This window comes from Rhinolophus sinicus, chromosome 13, assembly GCF_057876585.1.
Source record: "Rhinolophus sinicus isolate RSI-liver-muscle chromosome 13, RSI-T2T, whole genome shotgun sequence".
Classification (NCBI taxonomy): Eukaryota; Metazoa; Chordata; class Mammalia; order Chiroptera; family Rhinolophidae; genus Rhinolophus; species Rhinolophus sinicus.
Window position 1 is genome coordinate 40,414,134 of NC_142513.1, and position 19,351 is coordinate 40,433,484.

Consider the following 19,351-nt stretch of genomic DNA (forward strand, 5'->3'; position numbering starts at 1 on the left):
AAGGTGAAGGCATTAAGAAATACAAATTGATAATTAATGTAGTATGGGGAATATAATCAACATTGTAAAGATCATGTAAGGTGACAGATGAGAACTGGACTTATCGGGGGATCATGTCATAGACTGTGTAGATGCCTGACCAATGTGCTGTACACCTGAAGCTGAAGTAGAATAATATTGAATGTCAGGTATAACTAAATATATAGGTATATATAGTCATGGGATGTGAAGTACAACATAGGGATGATAGTCGATGGTATTGTAACAGGTATATAAGATGTCAGAGGTGTCATAGCTTAGGGAATGGGTTATCACTTTATGAGGGGTTTAAATGTCTAACTATTACGTTTTGTACACCTGAAACTAATATATATATATATTATATATATACACATATATGTGTATGTATATACATATATATACACATATATGTGTATGTATATACATATATATACACACATATATATAATATATTATATATATATAATATATATCAAGAAGAGCAGCATGTATGTGCCAGGAGAGGGGCAGTATAAATTTATAGCATCATGTTAAGCCACTTCTTACTGTTAGTTTTGGGAACACTACTGAACATCTTTATGCCTCATTTACATATCTATACAATTTGGGCTGCTTAGGATGCCCACCTCCTATGGATGTTATGAGAATTATGTAAGACTGTGTGTGTAGTCCAGCTGTGTACGCTTGGGCCCTATCATTTCAGTTCATACCAACCTGACTTCTGGCTCGTAGCATTTTCATCTCTGCCAAAAGAGAGTAGGAATAGGCCTTAACCAACAACTGATGGGAGTTTGTATATAAATACCACTGTTCCATCACCTATTCAGGTAGGATCACTCTGAGGTTCATGTTTGACACCATTTGCCAGATTTTCTTTGTAGATTAAACTCCAGTTGTCCACAGTGGTCACTGACTTGAAAACCACCTTCTCTTTCCTCCCTCATTCCACATTTCCCTACCAGTATTTCCTGGGATCATCTTACCTCGAAATTCCTCACCCTGGAATCTTTGTCTTGAGGTTTGCTACAACTATGAGAGTATGTTGCGGGCTGAATGTTTAGATCCCCCCAAAATCATATGTTGAAATCCTAATGCCCAAGGTGACGGTATTAGGAGGTGGTCCTTTAGGAGGTGCTTGTGTCATGAGGGTAGAGACCTCATAAATGGAATTAGTGCCCTTATAAAAGAGACCTCAGAGAGCTCCCTAACCCCCCAAGTGAGGACACAGCAAGGAGCCTGCAACCAGAAACAGGGTCCTCACCTGAGTGTACTGGCACCCTGGTCTTGGACTTTCAGCCTCCAGAACTGTGAGCAATACATCTTTGGTCTTTGTAATAGCTGCGGTATTTTGCTATGGAAGCTCCAATGGACTAAAATACAGTATATCAAAGCTTGGCTCAGTGCCTGGCATCTAGCAAGTGCTCAGATTGTTGTTTCTGCCATTATTATGTTGTTCATCACTAGAGAGCAAAGATGCCTGTGGGTGGGAGCGCAGTCTTCTCCACGCTGTGTTCCCTTCCACGCTGTGGTGAGATCCCTGTATAGACATCAGGAGGCCATGAGAGCCCAGTTTATAATGGTCAGTTTATAACATGCATTGTCAACAGAGGCCATATTGGCCCCAAGAAGCCAAAAATTGCTTTTCAAGGGGGACGAAAAGTATTACTCTTTTTATGTATAAATTACAGAGATGCATATGACATATAAGCAAATACAGAGCACATCTGTGGTATTGAAATTTAATGGGGGGCCAATTAGAATAAAATATCTAAAAGGCTCCTGGAAGGGATACAATAACAACAATAACAAACCCCACCCCGGTTCATAATAGGCAGGAAAAGTTACTACTGACGTTATCCTGGCTTTGGACTCTCCTGGTGGCATGTTTAGTTTGCAGGGTTCATGTCCTCTTTTCTGGAGTGGGGCGTTAACAGTTGAACGTTCATAAAGTTGTTTGGTTAAGTTTGCCCAGCGAGGCACCAGGCTTTTTGGCAAAATATTCATCTGTTTGTGGTTAAGATTTTCCTGGTTCTTATTACAACCAGACTTGATTACATTTTGAGAACCATGAGGCTTGGCTCTGATGAACAAGACGACCAGTTCATCTAACACGGTGTCCTTTGAATCTTTCCTTCCTGACTTCTCCAAAGCTTCTCCTCCTCCTGGCTGACAGTACTGAATATAGGAAAAAGAAAAAAGGACCAAATTCTTTAGTTCCAACCCACACTTCCTTTGGCAAAGTATGATCGTTAAAGAGTTTAAAATGTAGCTCTCCTACAGACATATAATGAGCATGGCTTAAAAGATTTATTTCACCCATTAGGAAGGCATCAGCAGGATGGCCAAGCTTGTTCGAAGTAAGAGACAAAGTAGGATACCAATTTAGTCAGTTCAAAGCAGGGCTGCTGAAATCTGCTTGCTAACTTAGATACGAAACTGATTATTGTCCTACAGGGTGATTAAGCGATAATTTTTGGAGTTATTCTCTGCTGGACAGATGTAACTTGTAAATTATGTCTGCATGATTACGTCTGGACATTTTGGACAATTTTTCTTAAATTATCATCTAGATTCACCTTAACATTTCCTTCCTTCCTTCCTTCCTTCCTTCCTTCCTTCCTTCCTTCCTTCCTTCCTTCCTTCCTTTCTTTCTTTCTTTCTCTCTTTCTCTCTCTCTCTCTCTCTCTCTCTCTCTCTCTCTCTCTCTCTCTCTCTCTCTCTCTCTCTCTCTCTCTCTCTCTCTCTTCTTTTTTTTAAGGAGGGAGCAGCTCACAGTGGCCCATATGGGGATCAAACCGGCAACCTTGGTGTTATCAGCACCATACTCCAACCAACTGAGCTAACCGGCCACCCCACAGTAGGAGATTTTTGAGAGCCATGATTTGATGAAAAATGAGGGATGAATCAAAGAGGGCTTATTTCGACCTTTCTGGGTGCTGGCTGTAAAAACTGCTCTGAAAATGTCATCTTGCTAGGTGACTCAGCCTGCTCTCTGAGTTTTGAGGCATTTTTGTGGCCCGGAAAGAGCAGCATCAGCAGCCTGCTCTGTGGCAGGGGTTGCAAAAGCCATTAGTGTCCACATGTCTGGTGTGGGGCACTCTGGTACGGAAAGAGCTGAACTAAATTCTGTGACAGGAGCTGACACCTCTGGGCGGTTGCTGAGTTTGCTTGTCCCCTGCTTTGGTGATATGATATTTGTGCACTGTGGGTTTTTTGAGGTTTCCCCACTTCCCCGTATAAAATGAAGACAGCCTTTCTTCTGATCCAGGGCTGCTGAAATGCTGGGCCACAAATCGTGCATTGCCTGACCCAGAGGAAAACAGGAAATTAGAACATATGCACATATTGGCTAAATTATGAGTTTCTCAGTGGTTCCATATGGCTTGAATAACAGAGTAATTTTCCTTCAGAGTGAAATACCCAAACTAATTAAGATGTATTTTACTGAATAACATTTTATTTTAGTGAATTATTTAGTGTCCAGCACTGTTTTAAGTACTATCACAGATTTACTCATGAATTAATTTCACACATTGTTGTGAGCCAGGGAGCATGTGGTGTCCGCAGGCAGATGTTATGCACTCGTGCACATTCTATCGATATTCTGGGCACACTCTAAACTTTAGCCCATACCCAGGGCCCTGCCCTGCAGAAGCACATGGCCTGTGGGCGATAAATAGAAACAGGGAATTATAATGTCATGGGAGGCTGTTGGAAGGGGCCATGGGCACCCAGAAAAGGGAAGACCTAATGGCAAGGTGAGGGTTGCACAGAGCAGGTGATACTTGAGCTGAGTCTTGAGGGACAGAAAGTATTTACCAAGTTTTGGGGGCACTTTAAACAGAGAAACTGTTACAGAGATACAAAGATGAGGGTGGGACCCGGGGAGGAGTCAAAAATGGAAATAAAGGTTTGAGTCAGATTGGGGAAGACTGTGTAGTATATGGTACATCAAAGAGTCTGGACTTCATGTTCTGAGTACCAGGGACGTCTTGATTAGAATTGTTTAGAGCAGGATTTCTCAAATTTGAGGGAAGTGTTTCTGGGAAGGAATGCCCCCACTCACTCTTCTGAAGGAGCTGACTGTTATCTCGATATGTCACCTTCATATTTTATGATATGAAACCTGGAGCCGCCACAGCCATTTCACCAGGGGCCACACTGAGGGTAAGCAGCACTGACCCCAAGAAGGCAAAACCAGGGACAGAAAAGGTGAGGGAAATAGGTCCGCATTGAAACCATGGAGCAGCTGGCTTGGTCCATGCGTCACAGAGCCCACCACTGGACTCTACTACGTCCCTGAGTCACTTTTATTGCTTAGTGATTTTTAAGTTTTAATCTTGAAATAATTTCAAGCTTCCAGGAAAGTTGCAAGAGGAGTTCAAAGAACTCGTTTGCCCTTTATGCCGATTCACCAATTTGAACCTTTTTGCCCCATTTGTTGTATCCTTCTCTGACACAGTTGAGAGCAATTCACAGAATCAAGCCCCTTTCCTACTACTTCTGCATGCAATCCTTAAGAACAGGGATATGCTCTTACATTCTCACAGTCCTACCATGCAAGAATGGAGCTTAATAATTAATAATGGTATTTTTATACAAATCACAGATACCAATTTTTATCAGTTTTCCTAATACTGTTCTCTACAGCATGTTTCTTTCTCCAGTCCAGGATCACATCTTTTTTTTCGGGGGAGTCAGTTCTCTTTATTTTAATCTGGAATGATTCCTCAACCTTTCTTTGTCTTCCATGACACTGATATTTTTGTAGAATCCAGGCCAGTTCTTTTATAGAATGTCCCACAATTGTGGTGTATATGATGTTTCTGCCTCCTGTTGGGATATGCTGTAATTGATATATTCTCAGGGAATCATGTCTGGAGGAACACAGCATCTGTCTACCCTCACAGGGGATATTAATTTTCATCACCTGGTCGAGGTGTTGTCCAGTTTCTCCATTGTATGGTTACTGGCATTCCTCTTGCAATTAATAAGCAATCTGTAAGGACACATTACTCTTTATTTTTAAGCCATTTTGAATTGAGTTTTCTGTTACAACATAAAAACACCTCACTGATTCAAGTGCCCATTTATATTGTGGGATTAATTGCTGATTCCATGGAGAAATAAGCCAGGGATTGTGATGAGAAAAATAGGAGGAGTTTTTTAAAAGCTTTAATTGTGGTCAGATGGGAGCAGAGCTGAACCAAAGTACATGCGTATCCTGAGAGGACTGATCATTTGGCGACACTTCATAGTCTTTAAATTTATCTTGTAAGGTCTAGAAAAGAAAAAAGATTTTTGTATTAATTAAAATTAAATCTTCTGTTCAAAATAGAGTTGTCTTTAGTTACATTGAATGGAACATAACATTTTAACTTATTTGCAACAATTTGCAAATAAGTCTTCAATTTTTTTATCACTCTTAACTGGATAGTGTTAGTTACACTCACAAAGGATGGTGGTTACTTACAGAGACAAATTTCATTCAAATTATGGGGTGTTTTTTTTCTGGATTTTACATCGGCAAAAATATTTCCATTAATTATAAATTCAGTACCAGTTGAGTAGGATTCCAAGAGGAGTAGTGAACCAGATTCTGAGACAAGGAGTCAAGTCCAGGTCATTTACTGGGATGTGATCTCAGGGGGACACCAGAAGGAAAATGGGGCTGGGAGACAGGAAAGAAGAAGCAACTATTAAAGTGCATTATCAAGTGTGAGTGTGCGTGCACGTGCATGTGTCTGTGATTAGCTGTGATTGTCTGGGTTGGAGGGCCCCCAAGAACAGACTCTGAGGCAAGAATTCAAGTGCAAATAGTTTTTCTTTTTGTTGTTTTTTTTGGGGCGGGGAGGGTAGGGGTTGTAAAGGGACTACTGGTAGGAAAGTGTGGAAATGAGAAAGAAAAGGCAACCCCAAAAGGGTGTGTTATCAAGCCAGCCCTCACTGGAGAGACTAGAGCCTAATCTTATTGGGGACCCCTGGAAGAACACACAGCTCAGAGCTGCAGAATCTGGGAGATGAAGGAGCTGGTTCAGGGTGAGGCATGTCGCTGTTGCTCCTAAGTAGCAGTGCACAGTGCATGATGTGGCTTCAGAATCTCACCTGCATGGAACTGCCAACTTAGGCCACTCACCACTTGTTGGTTTAGGTTTGGCAGTGTGGCTGAGAGCAACAGCATGCAAATGTCATGTGTGAAAATACTCAACAAGAATAGGTAGGTGTTAGTCAGGAATGTTCTCTATCTCCACGTTTGTGGGATCTCTGTTCTGGAGAGGGCATAACCAATCTACACACACACACATCACTGCTGAGATTGGAATATTGGGTTGGAAACAGATCATAAAGGGGTCCTGAATACCTGACCAGAGAATATGTATATTAAATTCAAAGAAATGGGTTGTGAGTCGGGCAGCAGAATGCTGGGAAAGGACCATTCCTTTGGAGTGGCCTACAGGATGGCATGGAGCCGACACAGGCCATGGAGACACACAGACGTTATGGAGCTGCTGAAACCATTAAGGCTGCAACGTTCCAAGGCCTGGGTGGATATGGAGAATGGGAAGGAAGATGAGAGACATTTGGACCAGAAGACTATGCAGAACTCCGAGTGATTGATGTGCAGGGGGCTGAAGTCCATCCCGCTGAGTTTTCAACTCTGGTGTTGTCATTAACAGAGGGGAGCATGGACTTCAGAGGAACGGAATGTTAAGTGGAAAGTCAGCATTCGAAGCTACATTTTGGAGAGAAAGAAATGAAAAAATTAGTGCCTCTTTTTGTACTTTTTGTAGACAGATATTTCTGAGTTCAGAAAAGGAGGTTGAATTCAGGAAAGGAGGAAGAGGGTGCCACAAATGCTGGTGTTTTTTGCTTTTTTTTTTAATTGGAACCAGACAAGATAAATAGTTGCAATCCAGCAATAATGCACAAGCCTGCCAACTGAATGATTTGACTTCTGTCTATTCTCTTTGTATACATCGATTAAATAATAACGGCATAGAACATAATGAAAAACAGGGAGCAGGAAGCCCTAATTGAGGACAGAGTCTGTGGAGAAAACCTTGGTTAAAACAGAAGCTTTCAGCTGTGGGGGAGCCTCTTGTTTACAGAGATGCTAGATAGACTGTGATGCCATAACAGGCAGGCAAAATGGGGCTATATGGATAAAAGCCCTTTGTGAATCAAACATACGCCAGATGCCAACTGACTCATTGTCCCCAGAGTGGTGGGGTGTTAGTTCTCTTCTATCCAATTCCACCTCCCACCCCCCAAATTTGGGTTCGGCCAATGGGGACTGTGAGAAGGTTGGTTTAGGCCAGCATTGAAGCAGATATAAACTATCTTTCCTGGCTTAACAAAAGCACTTTCAGCCTTCTGGAGAACAAGAGGGTAAGGTCTTCAGGAAGATAAAAACATTAACCTCTAATCTTCCTCTTTGCTGGAGACCCATTATAGTCACCCAAAGTGAGTGAGGCTGTGTATTACCAAGATAATCAGCTTGGGGTGATTCTCAGGCATATTTTCTGCTTTTCTGTTATCTGCAGTACCTCAAGGTCAATAAAAGTGGATTGTAGAGGGTCATAAAATATCCCCAGACCCAAAGCTAATGTACATATGGGGGCTTGATCTCAGGCACAGGGCTGACGTATTGTTCAATACTTACTGGGTGTGTATTGACCTCCAAAGATGAGGATTCTGGGAGGAGAAAGGCAGCTGGTTTAGGCTTAAGACAGGATTGGAGGAGGAGATCTAAAATGGTAGTTCCTTAGTAAAGGTCGGACAATTAAGTTCATGAACTCATCCTAGAAAAAGTGCAACATACCTCATTGCTGAATATCACTACGGTCACCTTCAAAGTACCTCTTGGGAAGCTATGCACTGACGCTTAGTGCCTAGTCCACCCTTAAAAGCAATTTTGGAACTCTTTTTCTGGAATGGCCGTCAGAGCTGTCGTCATATTACCCTTGATGTCCTGAATGTCATCAAAATGTCTTCCTTTCAATATTTCCTTTATTTTCAGGTAAAGAAAGAAGTCACTGGGGGCCAGATCAGGTGAGTAGGGAGGGTGTTCCACTACAGTTATTTGTTTACTGGCTCAAAACTCCCTCACAGACAGCGCCGTGTGAGCTGATGCATTGTCGTGATGAAAGAGTCATGAATTGTTGGCGAAAAGTTCAGGCTGTCTAACTTTTTCATACAGCCTTTTAAGAATGTCCAAATAGTAAACTTGGTTAACAGGAATGTGTCCAGTTGGTACAAATTCATAATGAATAATCCCTCTGGTACCAAAAAAATGTTAGCAACATTGTTGCAACAAGTTCATGGACTTAATTGTCAGACCTCATATATGGTGTTTTAGAATAGCCAAAGGAAGAAAGGCAGAGGAAGGAGCACAGTAGCTGGGGTGCTTTTAAGGAGCGAGCATGACCTCTTAAATTAGAATTAAGAGCTAGCGAGAAATTAGGGTGCCTATGGGCCGTTGAATCCAAGCCCATCTGTTTTCTCCAAGTGCCATAAGAGCGTGACCAGGACCTCTTGCGACTAAAACTTACACTTCTGCAGACCAAAACTGGGTGAGGGGGGAAGAGGAACAAAAGCAGTAGTGCTGTGTCCGTTCTCTCATGGACCCTAAGATGATCTAACTTTCCCACCCAGTAGTGTCCTAAGACCTGGGTACGAGGGGCCTCTGCCTTGGGCCATGCACTTTGTCCCACTTCAGCCTCACCCCTCCCCATAGAAGGACAGTACTACTTAGTCAAGAGTTGGGTCAACCTGGAGCCCACATTCCTCTCCTCCCCTTGCTCCAGATACACACACTCTGGACTCCCTGCCCACGTGTCCAAGCCTGCTTGCACTGCCTACACAGGCTAGAAGGTTCGGAAGGGAATACTAGATGGATAGTGCTTGGACAGGAAGGCTGGGGTACCCACAGAGCTGTCAGAGAGAAGAGAAGGGTGGTAAGCCATGGGCAGGTTCAGGATCACCCCATGTCCCCACGTTCAGCACAGAACAATGAAGAGTCTAAAATTTTTAAATTGAAATTGGGCCTTCTAAGTCTTTATAAAGGTACATTTTTCATGGTAGGAGAATAGACCACATTTTAGTTAATATAGTATTGATTTATAACTTGAAAAAATTCAGACATAAAGTCTATGAGCCTCCATTTGTTCTCTTGCCCTAGGCCCTGAAAATATAGCACCCCCTTGGGAGGCAAGAGAACCCAGACAAGGTCAGTGGCCCCCTACAGCCGGTGTCTATTCAGACCAACCATCCATGGGCTCATTGACCCTCTGTCCTTTGCTCTTCTTTTTCCAGAAGTCTGACCTCAAGGTTATCATTATGACATGAAACAGTCTCTCTCAGACGTGAGTTTGTACTTACCCTCAAATACTCCCACTAGAAGAAGGGTGATCCTGCTGCCTCCTTCCCCTTGGCCTCCATGCTAACCATGCCTGCCTAGTCTGCCCTCCCTGCCATAAGTGTGGTCAGACACCTGCCCCAGAAGGTAGGATGGGGGCAGACCACTGAGAGAAAAACCCTAAGCTTCAAAGAGAATATGCAGAGCCTTGAAGAAACTGATAGTTGTAGCCTGTGCAAAACTTCAGTAATAAGAAACTGGATTTGTGAAATACCCCAATCATATGTACTTGTCTCTCCCAGCAAAAGATGTGAATGCCATTGGTCAGCCGAGAGAAACTTTTAAACGTGTCTGAATTTCTGAGGCACAACTTCGGACACAAAAACCACCTTTTGGGTGATGGCAGAAATATCACCGAGAGTCTCACTGAGCTATGTGGGTTTCCATGACTCTTGTAGACACATAAAATATTAAATTATTTTGGAGAACAACTGTTTCTTTCTTTATGCATCTCTGTTAATAATTTCTGGATTCTGGATGTGAGATGGTATTAATACATGTTAACAGGGCATGTACTATGCATAGAAGGTATAGTGGTATTTTATTATTTTGATATTGGATGATGTGCCTCCACTGACTGTCCCACATGGAACCTGCAGGTTTAGAAGGGGAGGGCATTTTTCAGAGGGAGCCCAACTATTTTCCAGCCCACTTCTTAAGGGCAGGGATGGGAATTTTAAGTCTCTAATCCTCATAACATACAGATACAAGTATATGCGCAAACACATTGAGAAGTCCATTTACTCGGCCACTTTTCTTTCATTGGGAATTTTCCATCTGTTCTGATGGATTTTTTTGTTTTGTGATCTCTAATGAAAATGTGTTGGCTTGGACACATACCTAGTAACCTCTCTAGAATTCTGATCTGTGCAAAAATGAAAGAGATGAGAAATATGACTGGCTAGGGACTTGTAGAGAACAGAGCAGGTCTGTATGTCATATAGAGAGGAAAGGCCTCCAGATCACAGGCTCTGTAGGAAATGAAAAATCCAACCACAGACAGAATATGTGGATTCCCTAAATTAACATCTTTGTGTTTCAAAATGGTATAAATTTTTTTTTTTCCAGAACATTATGTAAGTCAACAGAATGGTGTGTATGTTCCTGGCATTTGATCTTACCTTGTCATTCTTGAATCTGTGGTTCTTCCTGTCATCTTATGCTTTGAGGGAGCCATTCTTTAAAAACCATTCCTTGAAACCTAGATGACTTCTCAGTGAAATCTCATGCACTTACATATCCAATATTTACTGAGCACATATGTGCAAGGTATTGTGTAAGCTACTACTCTGAATAAGGCAGCTAGGATCCCCAATGTCTGATTGGCTAATGGAAGATCTTCTCTTCAATTTCCGAAGAAGTGGACCCTACTAAGTGTAAATTACAGGCTGAACATGCAGCTTCCTACCAGTTTTCCTGATGGCACCATCTAACTTGATTATGATGACAGCCAGAAATATTTCATGTCTTACTAGGGACAAATAATGCGGTTTTATGGATAAAGAACTGGTTTCAGTCTAGAGATCCAGTTTCTTCTGCTATTTTTTATTACTTCAGTGTATGAAGAATGAAATAAAAGCAAGCCCTTCAGAGACCTTGTGGTGTAGAATGGGGGAATGAAATGCAGCAGTGAACTGGGGTCAGTGCTTCCTGCTCACTAGCGCCTACTGTTCAATTTTCATGCATTTTGCAAGCCTCTTGATGTCGCCTTGGTAGCTTGAAATTGCCGTGATTAGGAGTGTTTACACCAAAAAATAGGCCAATGCTAAAAAATTAGGGCTTTTATTCCCCAGAAAGCCAGTTGTTAAACATTTTTCAGCACATTATTGTTTAAAGGGGAGGGTAAATATCCTAACGGTGAAGTGGAGAGTTTGGAAAGAGAAACATAAGCAGGATCAAAATGAAGAAAACAGTAGCAAATTAGTACATGAAATTCCAGGCAATGTATGCCCTAGGGGGCTAGTTTATTGTATAGGGATGATGACCCTCTGTTTTTCCTTCATAGAGGTGGTTTTAACCTGGGACATTTTTATTTTATTTATTGTGGTAAGAGTACTTAACATGAGATCTCCCTCTTGAACAGGACATTTTTATGAAGCAATTTGGATTTTGCGTATGTTCCTTACTCTTTGCTCCACTAATGACATATGAGTAAGCTGTTAGTTAACCAAACAAAAAATATTAGAAGAATGAAGAGTATTGAGAGTAGAATGATAATGGTCTATTACTGGGTAATAGAGTATACCTTGGAAAAGAAAGCTCTAAACTCAAGTGCTCACAGGTTGACAAGTACACCCTGAGAAAAACCTGGAGTGTGTGGCTTCCTGTCCATGGCGTCCTCTGGGTTAAGAGCCAGTGGGCATATGAAGCGTCCTCATTGTATGCACAAAGTCACTGCACATGTGTGCAGGATGTGTCACCACTTACCACCTGGAGCTTTCAAGGTAGGAGGTTTGAAAAGACACACACTTTTGAAATGCCAAAAGAGAATTACTTTGGGAGTAGCTGCCCCCTGTCCTTTCTCAGCCCTATTCCTGGTGGGTAGAGTGCACCAACCCTGAGGTCAGCACCATCTTCAGGAGAAGCTCTCTCTCAAGGGAGGAATCGACATGTCTGCAGGGATGTGGAAGAGAGATCCACCTTTTTACCAAGGAATAAAATGAGGGCATTGGGTGGGACATAAGAGAAGAGAGGCAGTTTCCCATCCAAAAAAAAAGGAGGAATTTCTAGCCAGCAAAGCTGCCCATCTGTTGCCCAGGGCGGTGCACATTGCTGTTGGTGGAAGTGACCTCACCTCAGTATGTGGGCACCTGCAGAACTTCTGCATTGTGGATGAGGCAAGAGTTTCTGAGACACCAGTTTTCCAAAGAGGGATGGGATAGACCTCCACCAGAATTAGCCCCATTTACAGGCCAATTGTGTGAACAGCAGAAATGCTGTTTCACCCTGGAGCACCTTCGTAATAATAATAATAATAATAATAATAATAATTACTATCCTTGGTTATTCTTGGGAAAACTGAACAGTGTTTCTAAAAACACAGTTACTGAGTGAGGAGGCTGGGAATACAGGTCTTTGCTTCTGATTTCTTCCCACAAACTGCTTTCTCTTTTGGATGAATAGTATTCATGGTCTGCTTTAAAAAAAAAAAAAAAAAGTTTGACTATTGACAGAGGGAAAATCAGTGCTGGATGGTGACTCACGATGCTTAAAGAAAGAAATAAATTTAAAAATTCACATAACAAATTGTCAAGCCAGAGCCTGGAATAGAGGTTTTCTGTACAACTTATAAAAGCTGTGGTAATACAAAGAGAATCACGGAAATATTAAGAAACCTGTCCTGGATCCAGACACAGAGCCACCCCACTTGCTTCTACCTCTCTTATCAAAGACAAAAAAAAAAAGAAAAACAGAAAGAGAGAGAACTTGCCATCATCAGGTGAGAAAGTGAAGTGCGTTTCTTGGGATTGGCCTTGATCTGACAGGTCCCCAGGGGTGAGTCACTTTCTCCTACTTCAGTCACTTTGACTGTAAAGTAACTATAGTAATGAGATCTTGTTTACTAAGAACTGAAGTTCATTTTGCCTCCCTAGAAAGAACAAAAAGATAGTGATGAGAACGCTTTTGTAGCAATTCTCACAGCAGCTTAGAGAGGAGAACCCCTGACTTACAGAAGCTACATTTCTTGTAAATTGCACTTATGAGTGATGGATGCCAACGTGTAAGTGTTACTGCTGCTTATCTTGTAGGTTTGCACTTGTGCTCACAGGCAAATAAAATAGGAAGCTATAGTTTGATTAAATAAATCCAGGGTGGAGAGGAAGAGGGGAGGGGCAGGAAGAGGAGAGGAGGAGAAGAGGGGGAGAATAGGAGAGGAGGATGACACATCTCAGACCCTCTGTGTTGCCAAGATCTGGCCTATGGCCAGGTAGAGCAAAAGCTGGAAGAGCGCCAGTGACTCAACCCAGCTCCGTTGATCAGTGAACAGGATATTGGGCACTCGGTGTTCCTATCCCCATCAGCCAGCCTGCAGCCAAAGTCCAGGCAGTGGAGCCTCAGCGCCTGTCCTCAGTGGCTCTCTATAGAATGGGCTGGAAAGCCAACCTTCAACAGTCTCTTTCCACGGCAGTCAAGGCAGCCTGAAGCCTGGCCGGATGACTCAGGGAGTCCTTTGTGCTGAAATTTCAGGAGAGATCTTCACTCCAGCTGTGGATTTTGGGGCCACATGGGGAGCCACAGCTAGGTCTAAAGTGGCAGAGCCTGGTGTTTCTGGAGAGTGAGGAATAATCACTTCCTGCCTTTGTCCTTTAGTGACTGGAGCAACCAGCTTCGTTTACATTCCTTCAGTGGTGTTATTGAAGAGGCTTGGCAGCTCCAAAATGTTTGCAGTGTCCTTTAGTCCCATTAGGACTTTTTTTTTTTTTTTTTTTGCTAGCTTTTAGCTAGCATCTGGAAAGAGCCACTGAACACGCTGGGCTGATTTTTCAAGAATCCGCTTTACCCTTCAAGGAAACCCAGAAAGCAGCAAGCTTCCACCGTCTTAACTCTGGAGGAATTGTATAGCCTCTCAAACTACGGTACCTGGCCTGTTACTGAAGTGGTTTTAAGATGACACTGCTGGTGTAACCCCTGGAAGGAGAGGTGGTAACCGTGAATGGGAAGAGGTAATTTTTAAATTTTATTAAATTTCTGTTCATATTGAGCCAAGGTGTTAGAGGTTACGGTTTGGAAAGGAAACTCTTGCTACAACAAGAAAGACCCTAATCCAGAACTTCTTTGGTGCTCTTAGGAATTTTATTTTTAAGAATTAGAATAATCTATGATGTGCTGTCTATTTGGAGTTTCTTCTGCGGGAAGAACCTGCTGTAACACTGGGCAGCCTGTTCTGATCACCTGCTCACATCTCCATCCTGGAGTAGCCTCTTAAAGAAGGAGTTGATGCGACCTGCATCTTTTTGAAGAAATGTGATGGATCTGCCTGCTCCGTGCAGAATCCAAACTGCATGTTTCATTGAGGACTGCTCAAGTTGAGGTGCACGCATGCATTTTTCAGGCAGCTAATTGAACTAGTAAACTTCTGGAATCCTAACTGCTCTGCTGCTATAGGCAAAATTCCTTGCCTGTCGTGGCCCATCAGACAGGGTTTGTATACGGCAGATTTCTGAACAGAACAGAATCATAGGTCTGGATGAGGAATGAAGTCTTGGCTCTTGCTGAGCCATTCCTTAACTGCTGTGCGATGTCAAACCCCTTGCCGAGAAAAAGTCTGAAAGAAAAAGAATTACAGACATTAGGCTTGGTTTCAAGAAGTGTACTTTTTTATTTGTGTGCTTCTGAGTTGAAACAGTTAATCACTTGCTCCCCGAGGTTACAGAGTGGCTCCCATTCCACACTTAGTTCTGAACACAGCACTGTTTTCTTTCTGGAGTCGCTCCAATCTGTGGGTTTTGTTAATAAGTGATGAACTTCAAAGGCTGTGGAGCTGGGACTCCATTAATAGGCTGAGACCGAGAATCTGAACCTCTGGAGTCAGCAGAACTGCAGTGCAAAGCTCACCAGTCTACTGAGGACGTTTTTGGAAACTGGCCTTCATCCAAAGGGATTACAAGTGGAAAGAAATGCAGGGAAGACAACTCTGAACCTTTAAAGTGACCAAGTGATGGAGAAATGACTAAAATAGGTGAAGGTTCCAGAAGGAGGGGTAGGTGTTCGCTGCATTATTATTTTTTCCTAGATGGGATCCCACAGGTTGTGCAGCCCACCATGGATGTGAATGGAGAGGCAGATCTTGGAGTCGAGATGAGCCTCTCTTGAAAGAGAGTTGCTCACTCACGCATGTGTAGTTCTCAGCAAAATAATTAGGTTTTTCCACTTGTTGAACCATCCCTTTGGAGCTGCTGGCTATGTCCCCCAGCTAATAATGAAAAAGCCTCAGCAAACTAGCTCTGGCTTCTGTGGCTTTGGTGTCTTCCTACTTCACCCACGCAGCTGAACCCCTTTTAATGTTCCTTAATGTGGCTCGAGATATTTTCATTGAATATTTCCTTTATTGTCCTTCTACTGTATGCGATGGAGTTAGGACCAGCTACATCTTGTGTTGTGGTGAACAGAAAGGATCGTGAGTGGGAGGGCGGTTTTATAATTACTGCTGGTCCAGCCTCACTGGGTAAGGAAGGTTTGGGGACACTCCCCAGGTCTTCTCAATGCATGCTGGCCAGGCATGGCCAGCTGCCTAGGTATGTATGTGTTTTACTTACATTGAAGGCTTTGTGACCAAGAGGGAAAGGTATTGGATCTTGATGCTTGAATGAGGGAAATTCCAAGCTCAAATAGCCAGGGTTATGATTCAAAATCATATCATGCCTTTAAATTTCCCTCCAGGTTATCATAAAACTGTTTACATCTGTTTCTTACACAAACTGACCTCTGTAAACAGCGACACAGGATTTCATTCCAATCTTTGATTTCTGAAAAGGAAATAGAAGGATTAATTCCCAGTGCCCTTGTGTTGACCTTGCCTGGGGGAGAGGGCTAACAGAGCTAAGGATGACCTCATCCCATTCCAGCAGGATTTCCTGGGACATGCATCGCCTCATTCTTCCGCTGTCCCTCTGTGACCAGCAACATTAACTGAATAACCTTTGGAGCAGATTATGGTGATATCTAATATTGGTCCCTTTAGGACTTGAGTGTGAGATCAAGCAAATACAAAGCAATCAGAGACCTGTGTCAGCTGGAGAAGCGGGAGGTGGGACAGTGAGGTGGGGCATAGTCTAGGAACTGCTGTCTGAGGCAGGAAATCAGCCTGAAAAGAGATGGAAGGGCTTTGGTGGGAAATAAATGGCACTGTGTTGTTGATGGAAAAAGATCTTGGCAGGACTGTTGTTGTGAGTGTTCTGTGGCTTAGAAAGGAATTTCCTACAGGCTGGGCTAACCATTAAAAATGTCTCTACCTTCAGGAGTCCCAGGCATGCAGTAGAGCCTCACTGGAGGAAACATCAGCTTGGACCATGGGTACACGCAGTCTGGACAAGCGAGGAAGTTTCTTTAAGGTAAAAAGAAGGCTTGGTTGGGATCACTAAGTGGCAGCTTGCTCCCTTTACTCGGCTGCATTGGAAGCTGAAGGCGCTCCTGCGAGCTGCAGAGGAAGCCTGCACTCTAAGCCAGCTCTGGCTGTGGGAGCTTTCCTGAGTTCAGCTGTGAGCTGTTACCAGGTTTGAGAGTAGGTTGGGGCTTTTGTGAGTTAGTGCTTCCAGACAGGCCCAGAACCCAGGCACAGAGAGGTGCCACCCTAAGACAGTTGAGGCAATCTTTATTTGTCAACGGCTCAGCCCTTTCTTTTCCAGCTGGATGGTTTTACGATGGAAGTTGGACTTTGTATTCCAGTGAATCAGTGCTGTTGGCCCTGTGTTTTACACTTTACTCAGTTGTATGAATCACTGAAGGAAGTGCTCATTTAAAAAACAAAACAAAAAACAGATTCCTGGGTCTCACCCTATATTAACTGAATGTTATTTGCTGATATATTTTATCAAACACCCCAGAAGTCTCTTATGATCAGGCAAGAGAGAACCGAGGCAGCATTAAAATTGTACAGTTTTTCAATATGCATATTGATGTTGATGGGATAAAATTACCTGACTAGCTTAAGATTCTAAATGGGTATTTTATATACTGTGTGTATATATGTGTGTCTTAAATTAAGACTTGGAGGTCATTTGCAATTTACACTTGGGAATAATTTCCATCTACGACTTTTGCTCTGTGTTCTTTCACCCACCCTCAAAATAATGCATACTCATCGTAGAAAATTTGGAAAATACAGAATCATGTAAAAGAGTAGAAAAATGAAGGTAAAGTGTACATTTGAAATGTGTCATAGGCAGATGTACAAACACCAAATCATTCCTCAAAGGAGGAATGATACAGAGACCTCTTTACTTTATTAAGGAGGAAAACTGACAATTTTACTAATTTCCCTACCTGCATGGGTTGGAAGTATGTATTAATTTGCATTTAAATGCTTCCTGTTTCCAAAAGACTAAACCTGGTTTTTTGTGTCAGTTATGGACTCCAAAAAATCCATCAGAAGAGCCTGTTGGTAAAGGAAAGCTAAGTTCAGTAGCTGACTGGGTAAGTGAAGACATTGCCAGGACACAGTCCTGTTGTTATCTAAGCAAGAGGAGGTTGACAGGAGTATCTGTAGGGTTTAGAGGTCTAGGTCCAAGTCCTTTAAGCTGTGTTTTTCAAGGCACAGAAGTGATTGGATTTCAGCAAAGTTTGTGACATAATAGTTCAGTATTGATGGATACCACAAGACAAGTGTTCTTGAGTTTTAGTGAGTAAACCATTAGTGATAAGCAAGCTGTTTTCCCAGGTGAACAAACTGTTCGCTTAAGACAGATTGTTTTATAAGAATTAACTGCAGCAAACAAGTTGTTTATTGGTTTACAGCCTTAACTTTCTGGGCAAGAATATCCCGGAAGAAATATGAGGTGTGATCAAAAACTATGGTGAATGTTTAAATTTTAAAAAATGTATTATGATAAAAGACACATTGCCATTAATCCCCCTCAAAATACTCCCCCTCGCTTCAAACACACTTATCCCAGCATTCTTGCCACTTTCTGAAGCAGTTCTGGAAGTCCTCTTCCGTGAGTGTCTTTAGTTGTGCTGCCATGGCTGCCTTGATGTCCTGAATTGATTCAAAATGTTTACCTTTCATGGTCACTTTGACTTTGGGGAAGAGCCAGAAGTCACATGGAGCCAGATCTGGTGAATAAGGTGGATGAGGACACACCGTAATGTTTTTATTTGGCAGAAATTGCTGTATCAGAAGTGATGTGTGACACAGAACCTTTACGTTGTGATAAAAAAATACAGTGAATGCTGCTGCCGAGTGCCATCCAACAGAAAGGCAGGGATCTTCAATATAGGAAGCGGCGCATCGAACCTTAGTAACAGTGTGTGACAAGTTTCAACTTGTTCGGTGCAGTCAGTTCGATGTGAGCTACAGTTGAGAGAAGGTGTGTTTTAAAGTGTGCCATAAATCATTCTCCATCACGACAATGCTCCGTGTCACACATTCTTTCTGGTAAATGGTGATTTCTGTCAAATAAAAACATTACTGTGTGTCCTTCTCCACCTTATTCACTGGTTCTGGCACCATGTGACTTCTGGCTCTTCCCTAAAGTCAAAATGATTCAGGACATCAGGGCAGCCATGACAGTGCAACTAAAAACACTCACTAAAGAGGACTTCAGAAAGTGGCAAGAACGATGGGATAAGTGTGTTCAAAGCGAGGTGGGGTATTTTAAGGGGGATTAATGTCAATGTGTCTTTTACTGTAATAAATTATTTTTTATTATTTAAACATTCACCTTATTGTTTGATTACACCTAGTAGTTATGTTGACACAGATGGTCTGGATACTCAGTACTAATAGTTAAGCTATGTGGACATAGCAGTCTCAATTCTCAATCAGTTTACTCAGTTTGAATCAAACCTATATAACATCCTCCCTCATGAAGCAGACAAGCAGTTCCTCCAGTCTCCTGCAGACCAGGCATTAGACCCATCAGGTTTCTGATTCATCTCTAGTTCCTGGATTCTGTCTTAGGCTGAGATATTTATTTCATCTTGGTAGAAGGGATGACGCCAACCCCCTCCTTAATCCATGCCTACATCAGTCTAAATACTGGCTAGTCCATAATTACCACTTATGCTCAGGAAGTGCAGCGGGGTTGAATCTTACATACTAGTTAGCTATTAAAGTCAAAGCAAAAGGAGAACATTGAGTATAGTCAAAATTGCCTTTGAAATTTCCTTTCGGAAGGGGCCTTGTTGGACCCAGTTTTTTCTGCAGACCTGGGGGAAAAATTTTTTTTTCTTTTAATTTTCAGTTGAACAGCA

At 42.4% G+C, this 19,351-nt stretch overlaps 1 protein-coding gene across 10 annotated transcripts in view; it reads left to right on the forward strand.

Moving 5' to 3' along the window:
- Positions 1-19,351, forward strand: part of RIN2 (Ras and Rab interactor 2) — a 245,328-nt gene that overhangs the window by 111,140 nt on the left and 114,837 nt on the right. For 8 of the 10 annotated variants that reach the window (XM_074318234.2, XM_074318240.2, XM_088789282.1 and 5 more), the window contains one exon: positions 16,399-16,491. In XM_074318234.2, coding sequence (XP_074174335.1) covers positions 16,399-16,491 — 93 coding nt within the window. Of the gene's footprint in view, positions 1-13,502; positions 14,104-14,177; positions 15,141-16,398; positions 16,492-19,351 lie in introns of those variants that run through there. The other 2 variants (XM_019712544.3, XM_019712546.3) reach the window with 2 other exon arrangements.